General features: G+C 53.1%; 1 protein-coding gene and 1 pseudogene across 2 annotated transcripts; both read right to left on the bottom strand.

Annotated features, from left to right (window-relative positions):
- Window positions 1-280: 280 nt before the first annotated feature.
- Window positions 281-1,217, bottom strand: LOC309603816 (olfactory receptor 14J1-like; annotated as a pseudogene). Its single transcript has one exon. The product of its transcript is annotated as an olfactory receptor 14J1-like (transcript).
- Window positions 1,218-10,718: 9,501 nt separating this feature from the next.
- LOC309603817 (olfactory receptor 14A16-like) lies at window positions 10,719-11,633 on the bottom strand (the record flags this gene model as incomplete). The annotated part of the gene is made up of 1 exon (XM_082338721.1): window positions 10,719-11,633. One exon carries the CDS (start codon window positions 11,631-11,633, stop codon window positions 10,719-10,721), a length of 915 nt encoding a protein of 304 aa, XP_082194847.1.
- Window positions 11,634-12,202: the final 569 nt, after the last annotated feature.

The following is a 12,202-nucleotide window of genomic DNA, read 5'->3' on the forward strand; positions in this document are numbered from 1 at the left end:
GCTCCTTGACCCCTCCTGTACGCTGGGGCTGCACCCCGAGCTCCAGAGGAGTTGTATGAGATGGGAGCAGAGTCAAAGAATTTTCTGCTGGATTCTTTATTTTCTTTCCCTAGACAGGGAGCCTGGCTCCATATCTATGTGGGGTCTTTTACGTCAGAAAACTCTGGCAGGGGGGTAATAATATTACTTAAGTGGAAGTAATATATGACATAAAATAAACAAAACTAAGAAATATATGATCAAAAAAGCATGCGAGCATTTCCTGAGGATGATGGCCACCTTACTGATGCTGCAGTAGTCTGTGTTCAAAGAGTTTCCGCAGGGCCTCTTTGATGTCTGTGTTCCTCATGCTGTAGATGAGGGGGTTCACTGCAGGAGGCACCACCGAGTACAGCACTGCCACCACCAGATCCAGGGATGGGGAGGAGATGGAAAGGGGGTTCAGGTAGGCAAGCATGACAGTGCTGACTAACAGGGAAACCACGGCCAGGTGATGGAGGCACGTAGAAAAGGCTTTGTGGCGTCCCTGCTCGGAGGGGATCCTCAGCACGGCCCTGAAGATCTGCACATAGGACAGCACAATGAAAACAAAACAAGCAAAAAAAGAAGAAGGTGCTAAATATAACGAGCCCAACCTCCCTGAGGTAGTCATCGGAGCAGGAGAGCTTGAGGATCTGGGGGATTTCACAGAAGAACTGGTCCACAACATGGCCTTAGCAGAGCGGGAGTGAAAATGTATTGGCTGTCTGCAACACAGCATGGAGAAACCCAGTGCCCCAGGCAGCTGCTGCCATGTGGACACAAGCTCTGCTGCCCAGGAGGGTCCCGTAGTGCAGGGGTTTGCAGATGGCCACGTAGCGGTCATAGGCCATGATGGTGAGAAGAGAATACTCTGCACCAAACAGGAAGAATACAAAGAAGACCTAGGCAGCACATCCTTCGTAGGAGATGTCCCTGGTGTCCCACAGGGAATTGGCCATGGATTTGGGGACAGTGATGGAGATGCAGCCCAGGTCAAGAACAGAGAGGTTGAGGAGGAAGAAGTACATGGGGGTGTGGAGGTGGTGGTCGCAGGCGATGGCAGTGATGATGAGGCCATTGCCCAGGAGGGCAGCCAGGTTGATGCTCAGGAAGAGCCAGAAGTGCAAGAGCTGCAGCTCCCGCCTGTCTGTGAATGCCAGGAGAAGGAACTCGTTCATGGAGCTGCCATTGGACATCTGCTGCTTCTGGGCATGGAAACTGCCAAAGGAGATAAACCAGAAAAATTCAGAGAAGCTTCTCTGAGCCAAATCTGATTCCTTCATTGTGAAACACCTAAGGGAGCTTTTCTTTCCTGGGGGACTGTTATGCAGCTCCGAGGCTTCAGCTCTGCTTTGTGCTGGCTGAGTGGGCTGTGCAGAGCTGTGCCCTCTCCCCAGGGGCTCCTTGAGGGTCAGCCCTGCTTTACAGCAATGACCCATGGAGGCAGCAACAGCCCAGTGTGTTTGGAGGGAGGGTTCCTGGGGAGGAGTTCCCTGTGCTGCACTAGAGCACAGGGTGAAAGCTCCGAAGGACGCTTTGTTCCCCAGAAGAAGGTGGGAGATGAGGTGCAGCAAATGTGTCTCGGTACACTGTGTTTTAGTATTCAGACACCCTAATCCCGCTTGGGAAATACTCTTGGAAAGGGAGAAATTCCCCCGTTGCCTCGTTGCTCTCTGTGTAAACCTTTGTCAGTGCTCCCATCCAGGAGGGCTGCTCTGTCAATCAGCCTGGTGCCCCAGCTGCTCTGTGCTTGCACCTCTCCCAGCTGGAGGAGGGCTGCACCCACAGGTTTCTCCAATAAAAAAACCTGGACTGTCCTGAGAGCAGAGGGGTCCTGTTCAAGGTGCAGATTTGAAAACACCTCTCCTTTCCAGCACAGCTCTGCAGAGTATGATGGAGAGCACAGGACAAGGATGCTGACTGGCATGGGCAGATCGAGTGCTCTCAGACATCACCAAGGTCCTACAGGAGAGCTGTGCCCTTCTGGAGTGATGCTCACAGCCCCGCAGGACTCCCTCTCCAGCATGATCAGGTGTCTGAAGGTGCTGTCTGCTAAGGGAAGCAGTGTCTCATTGCCCAACCACTCATTGCAGCCAAGAAAATGAAGAGAGGGCTTGGGCACCTTGGTCCCATGGAAACACCTCCAGGGCAGCGCCCTCCAGGTCAGGGCCAGAGCAGGCACTCAGCACCCCTACCCCTTGCCCCACACCAGCACTGTTACTGCCAGGGAGCCCAAGAGCAGGAAGAAGAGCAGCACAAGCAGGTGGAGAAACAAAGAAAAGCTCTGTGACTCTCCTCCTAAGGGAAGCAAGGAGAGGAGAGGCAGCCAGGCACTCAGGAAAGCCTTCTCCTCACCCAGGAGAGCACAGCACCTCCCGGTTAGCAAAAGCCCAGGGCAGTCGCTCTCAGCCCCTTTGCCCTGCAGAGGGAAGCGGCCCCGTGTCAGGGGAGATGCCCCTCTGCTGTGCCAGAGCTCTGGCTGCAGAGGAGGCACCTCCTGCCCTGGACCACACAGCCTTGAGGGCAGAGGCTGTGCTGGGTGGGAGACGAGAGCAGGGGTCTTGCTCGGAGGAAGGTGTCTGCATTGGAGGGGATGACAGGGAGCTTTCCAAAGGCTCCCTCCCATGACATTGCTGGTTGGAGTTTCCTACAACACTCTGCCCATGTGTTTGCAGCCTGGAGCTATCCCTGGTGGGAACTGTTTTCTCCCTCCAAGTTTTCCCTGTCAGGGATCACAGACCCCATCACCAACTCCTGTCTGCTCAGCTCTGACCTGAAGAAACCTCCCCGCTCCAGGCACTCTCTAGAGGTACTCCCCGTTTGCAGGCAGTGAGGAGTAGGGCAGACAAAGCCTGCTGAGGACAGCAAAGGTGATGCTGGTGCTCTCTGGAGGTAGAGGAGGGGATGGAAGCAGTTGACTTGCCTCCCACCAGACCTACTGATCTCTCAGTGTAGCCCCTCAGGACTCTCATTCTCCCTCTCCACAGGTAGCAGCGCCTTTCCCCTTTTTCCAGAAATAGCAGGAAACTGAAAGCATAGACTCAGGAAAGCTCTTTACCTTCAAGGGATCCCCTGCCTTGCTCTTCCTCTGGAAAAGTCCCCTCTGAAATGCCCTGGGCAGCTCTGGATGCACACCCTGCCTTCACCCCTTCCCCCTTGTCTACCATGAGCCCCTGGGCTGGGGGGCCTTCTGACAGATCCCATAGGCTGGAGGCTATGAACGCTTTAGGAGACCCTTCCAGGAAAGCAGCTGCATTGCCCTGCCCCAAGAGACTTACCGTGTCAAGGGCTGGAAAGATTCCTTCCCTTGCAGCTCTCCTCTCTCCTCCCACTCCAGGCTGCCTTTAATCTCTCTCTGCCCTACTCCTTTTCCCAGAGCCCTGCTGCGCTTGGCAGAGGAGTTGCTCCTTGGCCGAGCTGTCTCTCTGCACTGCTGCCTGCTTCCCATGAGCTCCCTCCACCCCAGGAGCCCGTCTCAGCTCTGGAGGAGAGGACCTGCCCAAGACATCACTTGCTCTGCCCCCCACCCCACTCGGCGCTCCCTCCAGGTGTCCCTGGGGCTCTCCAGGAACCTCCTTGGGAAGAGACTGAAGGAATCACCGATGCTGCCTGTCTCACCTCCGCAGAGACGTTTCTTTGCAGCAGTGGCCTTTCTCCTCTCAGAGTCACAGTTAGGTCTGAGAATCCCCCTTCCTTGGCCCATCATGAGACAGGACACCTGGGCACTGGCAGGGAGGGGTCTCCTTTACCCATGCTGAGAGAAGGCAATCAGCTGAGGCAATGGAGGCATCTCCTCCTGGTTTTCTAGTCCTGCGGCTGGAAGGGACCTCAGCTCCCTCCCATGCCTGCCACAAACCCACAGGAGGTGAGATTCCTCTTGCTTCAGTCATGGTGTCTGCTATACATAGGCACCTGCACTCCTTTTCTGTGGTCCCATGGTCACTGATGGAGATGGAGACCAGGAGTTCACACACAAACACCTGGTGACATCTGAGGTGCCATGTGTAGTCCACGATAAAGGAGCAGTACTGAGAGACTGGGAAACATCTGGTGGCAGCACCCCGCAGCCTGGTGAGGATGCCAGCTGAAATGACGGCAGATGCCCACATTTAGGACATCACCAACCGTCCCTACTCACACTGTTCAGGGCTGCCTAGAGGGGTGTCCAGCTGACCAAATGGAGTTCTGTGCCAGAGGGAGAGGGAAGTGTTTCTCTGTCTCCCCTCCTTTAGCTGTATTGACTAGCTGTCCGTTGTCTGTAACAAGAGTTGTGTCACACAGCCCCGTGGAGCCTAACCTAATTCAGGGCAGCTGCTCGTTGAATGGCCAAATACAGGCCTGTAGGGCTCTGTGAGACGCCAAGGCTCTCCACCAAAATTGCGTGTGGCTGGCAGGGACAGCACAGGACCTGCAGGAAAGCCATGTCCTCTCCAAGCGGGTGCGTGACAGATACCCCAGGCACCATCTCAGATTCCTTCGGTGCTTGTGTGCAAGTGACTGATTGCCACCCCTGCAGTGAGGCCAGCCCTGTCCCATCTCTATCCAGGAGATGCAAGGCACCGCATGATAAGAAGCACATTGCACTGGGCTCGCCACTTGTGGGCCTATGTTCTCAGCCTCTTCTACTTCTCCTCTGCCCCTTCCTTTACTCACCCTCTTGACGATACAGTCTTCAAAGAGCCCAGTGAATTTCGAGTGGGCGTAGATCACAGGATGTCCACACCCAAGGACGCTTTCAGCAGCACCTTGTCCTTCCAGGAGATCAGTGCCTCTCTCCACCAAAGGCCCTCCAGGGATGCAGAGACACCACAGGCAGCAATGGCCTCTCCTGCCAGGGCTGCCCAGCCCAGCCCTGTTGCTCTCTGACCTTGGGGACAGCAGGCATTGCTCTCTTTTGGGGCACCTCAAGTCTTTCTTACAATGCCGTCTGCCATCCGCTCCAGCATGTCTCTGCCATGCAGCAAAGCTTTTGCGCACATGGGCTCTTGGGTGCTTGGTATCCCTGTTCACCATGACAAGGCTGAGCTTGGCCTGGAGCCACAACTCAGGGGCTGCAGCCCAGATGTGCAACACTCTCCTCTGACTGGGAACAGCCAGGAGGAGCTGGAGCCCCGAGGTCTGTCACAAGCTGTGACTTCTGAGGCACAGTGGGACACCTCCCACAGCTGGCGTGCTGCGATGGATGGATAAAGGTTCTTCACGAGGCACAGGCTGGGAGCACCAGAAGAGGAATACTTTCTGTGTGAAGGAGTTGCTTGGATGTATGGAGCTCCTTGCTGGGAAAGTCAACAGGTTGGGTGAGTCCTTGTGGGTGAGGATCGGAGGAGAGGCCAGTTAGGGAGACATCGTGATGGGAGATAAAGAACTGGTGATCAAGGGGAGGAGGTGGACAGGCTCTTACTTAAGCAACCTATGGAAGTCTCCAGGTCAGTGACATGGGGCTCTTTGAGGGGACTTTAATGACCCTGACATTCATTGGAGGGGGAACACAGCACTGTGAAAACAGCCCAATAGGTTTCTGGAGGGTGTTGGAGCAATTTCTTTGCAAAGCCACCAGCTGGACCAACAGAGATGATGCTCACCTGGATCAGGTCCTTGCAAACCATTAAGAGTCAGGAACTGAGCTTGGCCTGCAAAGATGAGGCAACTTTCTCAACATTTATGTAGTATGGGAACATTTTCATCAGCTGAAATGTTTGAATACTTTTCAGAGAGAGAATGTTTTCCTGTGCTGCCATCATGAAACTCTCCAGGATGTGTACTGCTCTCGGGAGAAGAAACCTTGATCTTCCCGGCACTTGCTTGGCCACTGCTCTCTCCAGTATAGAGTGTACAGAATCTCACTAATCTTCTAGGTATTCCCACATGTCCTGATTCAACTGACCATTTCTCAAGTCATCTTCTCCATCAGACTGTCTGCACAGATGCCTTTTTGAGTGTCCCTCTGGTTTTCCTCCTCCCATTACTCTCCATTCCCTCAGACCCCTCCCAAGTACCCAGGTGCTGCTTGGAGCTTCAGGCAGTTGAAAGCTTGCTGCTCCTGTCTCCTGACTGTCTCTGTAGCCAACTCCTTCATTGCCTTTCTCTCTGTGCTTTTCCTACTAATCTCACTGAAGATTTTCCCCTCAAAAGTACAAGTGGGATTTAGTGGAGGCAACTGGGACTTCATGGACAGCTGAGGAATGTAATTTATTTTTTAACTGAACTATTCTTTTCTTTTTGATTTTTGTTGTTTTTGTTCTTGTTAACTAAGAGAAATGCTGTGTCTCTGTGCAGCCACTTGTCCAAGGAAAGCAGAAGGAAATGGAGGCTGAGACATTCAGCTCCAGCCTGAGTGGGAAAAGCTTCCATTTGAACATGAGTGATGTGAGTTTCAGGTGACCGGCGAGAGAAATGGCAGGTTGGGGTGGGGTGGGATGAAGAGTGTCTCTAGAGTGTCTGACAGAAAGGGTCTTGCTTTTCCCGCATATTCATACTTCATCATGAGACCCTCGGGATCAATATGACTTGGAGACTGTCTATATCATTTATTCTGTAAGCAGAAAAATAATGAAATGCATAAATCTTTTAAAAATGTTATTTGTCCTTGACATCTTCTCATTTAGACTATACTCCTGAACTCTCCCTAATGAACCACCCAAGAAGGGAGGCATTAAAGAAAACTGCAGAGGGCCATGGCATGTTAGGGTATCTGCATTTCCGTGAGCCCTCTGGTGCCAAGTTCCTGAACTGCAGCTACAGAAAGGAGATTGAACAAGCCGCGGAAGAAGCCTTTAAAATGTGATTCAAATCTCCAGGACTCTGAGGGTGTCAGTGGGCCGCCTGAGAGCCATCACAGATGAAGCCATGAAGGGAAGCACGGGTGGAGGTACCCCTCCCTGGGGGCTGCCTTAAACTGGCAAGAGGTCAGCACTGGTTCCAGGTGACCAAGGCAATGTGCAGGTGGCTCTGCTGCCACGTCAGCCCTTGATGGGTTTCGTCAAGAAGGATGGGCAAGCTCTGATCCCTGGCACCTGGGAAGGGAGATCCTTTTCCTCATGCGTTGCTCAGGGCTCTTGATGGAGCAGTGTGATGTGGGGGTGTGCGATGATGAGTGCAGGACAACCCTAGGAATGCCTGGACTCTAGGGGGGGATGAGGAAGCACCAAGGCCATGGGGCTGTAAGGAAATGGTGTCCCCTCGTGGCTCTTGGTGGCAGTGACAATACTCATAGCTGAGAGGAGAGAGACCTTGGTTGTGTTGGGCAAGTCCCAGCCCCACCAAGGCCCTCAGTCATCCCCACCAGGGGCTATCTCATGCTATCCCATGCCTGCAGCAGTTCTCCTGCAGACTTTGGCCACCCCCCAGATTCCCCACCTCACTGTGTACCTAGGCTTTACAAATGTCTTTTTGTCCTCCCTGCCTTTTGCTTCTAACACAAAGCTGTGGTTTTGCAGGGATTTGCCAAAGCTGTGAATCCTCAAGCAACACATCCAGCTGCTTTCAAAGCTGATGCTCCTCAGTCACCTAAGATATCCCAGCACCGTACTTACTTATCACAGAATTATAGAAAGAATCATAGAATGGTTTGGGTTGGAAGGGATCGTTAAAGGTCATCTAGTCCAACCCTCCCTGCAGCGAGCAGGGCCATCTTCAATTAGATCAGGTTACTCAGAGCCCCGTCCAACCTGACCTTGAATGGTTCCAGGGATGGGGCATCTCCCACCTCTCTGGGCAACCTGTGCCAGTGTTTCACCACCCTCATTGTAAAAAAGTTCTTCCTTATATCTAGTCTCAATCTCCCCTCTTTTAGTTTGAAACCATTACCCCTTGTCCTATCACTACAGGCCTTACTAAAAAGTCTGTCCGCACCTTTCTTCTAAGCCCCCTTTAGTTACCGAAAGGCAGCAAGAAGGCCTTCCCAGAGGCTTCTCTTCCCCAGGCTGAACAACCCCAACTCTCTCAGCCTTCCCTCACAGCAGAGGTGTTCCACCCCTCTGATCATTTTCCTGGCCCTCCCTAGACCAGCTCCAACAGGTCCATGTCTATCCTGTATGGAGCGGTCTGGAGAAAAATGAGAAAAAACTTATTTTTTTCACTAATTTTCCAGGAGAAAAGAATTGCTTGGGGGGTATTATGAATGTGCATAAATACCTGATGGGAAGGAATGAAGACAAGGGAGCCAAACTCTTCTCGGGCCACTGTCAAGACAAGGGCTGATGGACACAGATAAAAACACATGACATTCCCTCTGAACCCAAGAAAACACTTTTTCACTGTCAGGGTGGTCAAACACTGGAACAGGTTGCCCAGAGAGGCTGAGGAGCCTCCATCCATGGAGGTATTCCAGACCCACCTAGGACAAGGTCCTGAGCAACCTGCTCTAGCTGACCGTGTCTCAGCTGGGGAGTTGCACTTGATGAACTCCAGAGGTGCCTTCCAATCTCAACATCTCTGTCATTCTGTGAGTGTGAAGGAGAACAGTAAGATGGAAAGAAATGAACAGCACATAGCCTTGACGGCAAACACAGTGGGATCCTGTGGAGAGGGCCCACGCTGGAGCAGGGGAGAAGTGTGAGGAGGAAGGAGTGGCAGAGATGTTCTGAGCTGACCATAACTCCCATTCACCATCCCCCCAGCTCCTCTTGGGGTTGGGGTGGGTAGAAGAATTGGGAGCAATGGAGTAATTTGAGCCTGGGAAGAAGGAGTGGGGTGGGGAAATGGTCTTGAATATTTTTCCTATACTTTCTCTCTATCCGAATCTCTTTTAATTGGCAATAAATTCAATTGATCTTCCCCAAGTCATCTCTTCTTTGCCCATGACAGTAATGAGTAAGTGATCTCCCTGTCTTTATCTTGACGCATGAGCTAGTCCACCTTATGTTCTCCCTTTGTCCTTTTGAGCTGGGGCTGTGAGTGAGCAGCCGGGTGGGTGTCTGGCTGCTGGCCAAGGCTAACCCACTACAGGACCAGCACAGCAGGACTGCTGTGTCCAGCCTGGGGCTCAGCAGCACAAGGAAGATCCTGACAGACTGAAGCAAGTCCTGCAGAGGCCGGAAGGATGGCTGGGGCCTGGAGCACATAATGGAGAAGGAGAGGCTGAGAGAGCTGGGTTTATCAGAAATCCCTCAGAGCCAAACACCAGAGCAAGGACCCAGGCCAGCTGGGGAGATCTCAGTCAATGCAGATTTTAAAAATTGGTTGAGACAAGCACCTGATTGGGCTGGAGCTGTCTGAGAAGAGGCTTGGCTGAGAGACCAGCTGTGGCAAGAGCTGTGGGACTTGGTGTGTAATGAGAGTCAGGAGGAAATGACTTTCATTTTGATTAATAATGGCAGTGGAGTTGGGTATCACTAAGCCCCAGAGGAGGATGGGGGTGACCATGCAGCAAAGGTCCCTCCTCAGGGCTGGGGTGTATGGCCAGAGATGGAAATGGCCAGTGGGTGGGACGGGTCTGGGACAATCTTCCTGGGGCAGCTTCCCCGGGGTGTTCAGGGAACATGGCGCAGAACAGGCCCCTCTCTTCTGCACCTTTCATGCCTTGCTTCCTTCACGATGACACCTGGCTCTGCACTGGGAGTGCTGGCTGCCCCTGCCCTGCACACTCACACACCTTAGCTCTACACTGGTGTTTTTCTCTCCTGGGCTCTTTCCAGCCCAACCCAGACCCTCCCCACCTCTCCCCACCTCCCCTGCCCTCTCCCCAGCCCAGCCCAGCCCAGCAGAGCAGCCCAGCCTGGGCTGGCTCCATGGCACTGCCCAGCGCAGGCTGCTGCAGAGCTCTGGGCACTCACCCCACAGCCCCAGCCCCTCTGAAGGCCACAGCAGCTGCTGGGGGGCAGACAGCGGGGCTCAGGCTCCTCATCAGCCCCACGGCTCGTGCTGGTTCCAAGGGCATGGGGAAACAGAGGCTAGGCACTCTCTGGTTCTCCTGAATTCATCTTGTAGGTGAACCCCAAACCTGACTGAATTTGCCCCCTCCTCTGCTGCCACCAGCCCCACTCCCCAGGACAGCACGAGTCCTGGCCCTGGGGGTCCTCAGGCAGCTCCTGTAGCTCTCCACTCTCCCCTCCCTGTGCCTGCTGAGTCCGCACTGACTCCCACGGCACTACAGAGTCCTTTTTTGTGGATACCTTGATTTACTGCTTTACTTTTGGGGAACTTCAGATTTGAGGGTGTTTCACCTTCTGAGTCTCCATTCATTCCAACCCCAGGGCACATGGGAAGTCCCCATCCTCTCCTCACCCCTCCAAATTCATTTCCAGAGAGTCTGGTACATACCATCAGTCCTGTCATACACGAAGCAACCTGAGGAGATAATGGGGAGCTCATGGACCATCTCCCCTGCCATTGGACACCAAGAAGAGAGCCTTTAAAGCCAGAACTTTTGATCCAATGGAACTCAGCATTATCATGAGCTTAGCCTCAAAACCACTGAGAACACAAGGAGAACAGAAACGAATTCCTTGGACATTTTCTTGGCACTGCACCCAGGAGATCTCCTTTAATCGAAGAGCTGCTATCTGACAGGCTACATGTGGCACAGTGTTGTGCAAGGGTCAGGCACAACAGGATCAAACTCCAGAGAAGGAGTATGAACCCAGACAATTATCTCTAAGTAGAATTATCACAGGAGAAGAAAGCAGAATTGTGGCCTAAGATAAACTCTGGGAAACATGCAGAGGTGGGGAGGCAAGTTATTGTCAGGGAAACATCATTTATTGGGCCCGTTTCCATAGGACATTTTTTATTTCCTTGTTCCTCATGCTGTAGATGAGGGGGTTCACTGCTGGAGGCACCACCGAGTACAGCACTGCCACCACCAGGTCCAGGGACGGGGAGGAGATGGAGGGGGGCTTCAGGTAGGCAAACATGGCAGTGCTGATAAACAGGGAGACCACGGCCAGGTGAGGGAGGCACGTGGAAAAGGCTTTGTGGTGTCCCTGATGTGAGGGGATTCTCAGCACGGCCCTGAAGATCTGCACATAAGACAGCACAATGAAAACAAAACACCCAAAGTCCACAAAGAGACTAAACATAATAAGCCCAACCTCCCTGAGGTAGGAGTGTGAGCAGGAGAGCTTGAGGATGTGGGGGATTTCACAGAAGAACTGGTCCACAGCATTTCCATTGCAGAGCAGCAGTGAAAATGTATTGGTAGTATGCAGGAGAGCATTAAGGAACCCACTGCCCCAGGCAGCTACTGCCATGTGGACACAAGCTCTGCTGTCCAGGAGGGTCCCGCAGTGCAGAGGTTTGCAAATGACAACATAGCGGTCATAGGCCATGATGGTGAGGAGACAGTACTCTGCTGAAATGAAAAAGACAAACAGAAAGAGTTGGGCAGCACATCCCAAGAAGGAGATGGCCCTGGTGTTCCAGAGGGAATTGGCCATGGATTTGGGAAGAGTGGTGGAGATGGATCCCAGGTCGAGGAGTGAGAGGTTGAGGAGGAAGAAGTACATGGGGGTGTGGAGGTGGTGGTTGCAGGCTATGGTGGTGATGATGAGGCCATTGCCCAGGAGGGCAGCCAGGTAGATGGCCAGGAAGAGCCAGAAGTGCAAGAGCTGCAGCTCCTGTGTGTCTGTGAATGCCAGGAGGAGGAACTGGGTGACAGAGCTGCTGTTGGACATTTTATCCCTCTGGGCATGAGGATCTGTTCGAGGAGGTAAAAGAAGGGAGAAGTTAGGGCAGACTGCTTTCAGAAAAATCTATTCAATTTCTTATAGAAAGCCCCAATACTGCCCTTCACTTTTCCAAAAGACCTTTGGTGAGCTCTGGTTCGTGCTGGCTGAGGGCGCCCCAGGGAGCAGGAGGCTCTGCTGGGGGCTCTGCAGGACTCAGTCCTGCCCTACAGCAACAGGTAAATAGGAATTCAGGGTGATCTCAGATTAAATCCAGTCGTGATGTCAAAGAGCTTTTCAGCATTGTTACTCCCAGTTCACCTGACTGCAGAGCAGAGCTGTGGGGAGTTTGCGTTGTGCCTTCTGTTCTAGTTGCCCCAGCACAGCTGAGGAGTGGTTTGAATGCAGCAATGCCTGGCATTTCTGCTGCACTGCAAGGGAAACCTTGTGGGTGCTGAGACTGGGCACAGGGACTGTCCCTTAGTGCAGAGTGAGGACAGCCGCTCTGTCCATCAGCCCTGCTCTCAGCTGCCCTGTGCTGGCAGCTCTTCCACCTGGAGGACTATCGCACTCGCGTG

This window comes from Platalea leucorodia (genome assembly GCF_965183815.1).
Source record: "Platalea leucorodia genome assembly, contig: HAP1_HAP1_SCAFFOLD_205, whole genome shotgun sequence".
Lineage (NCBI taxonomy): Eukaryota > Metazoa > Chordata > Aves > Pelecaniformes > Threskiornithidae > Platalea > Platalea leucorodia.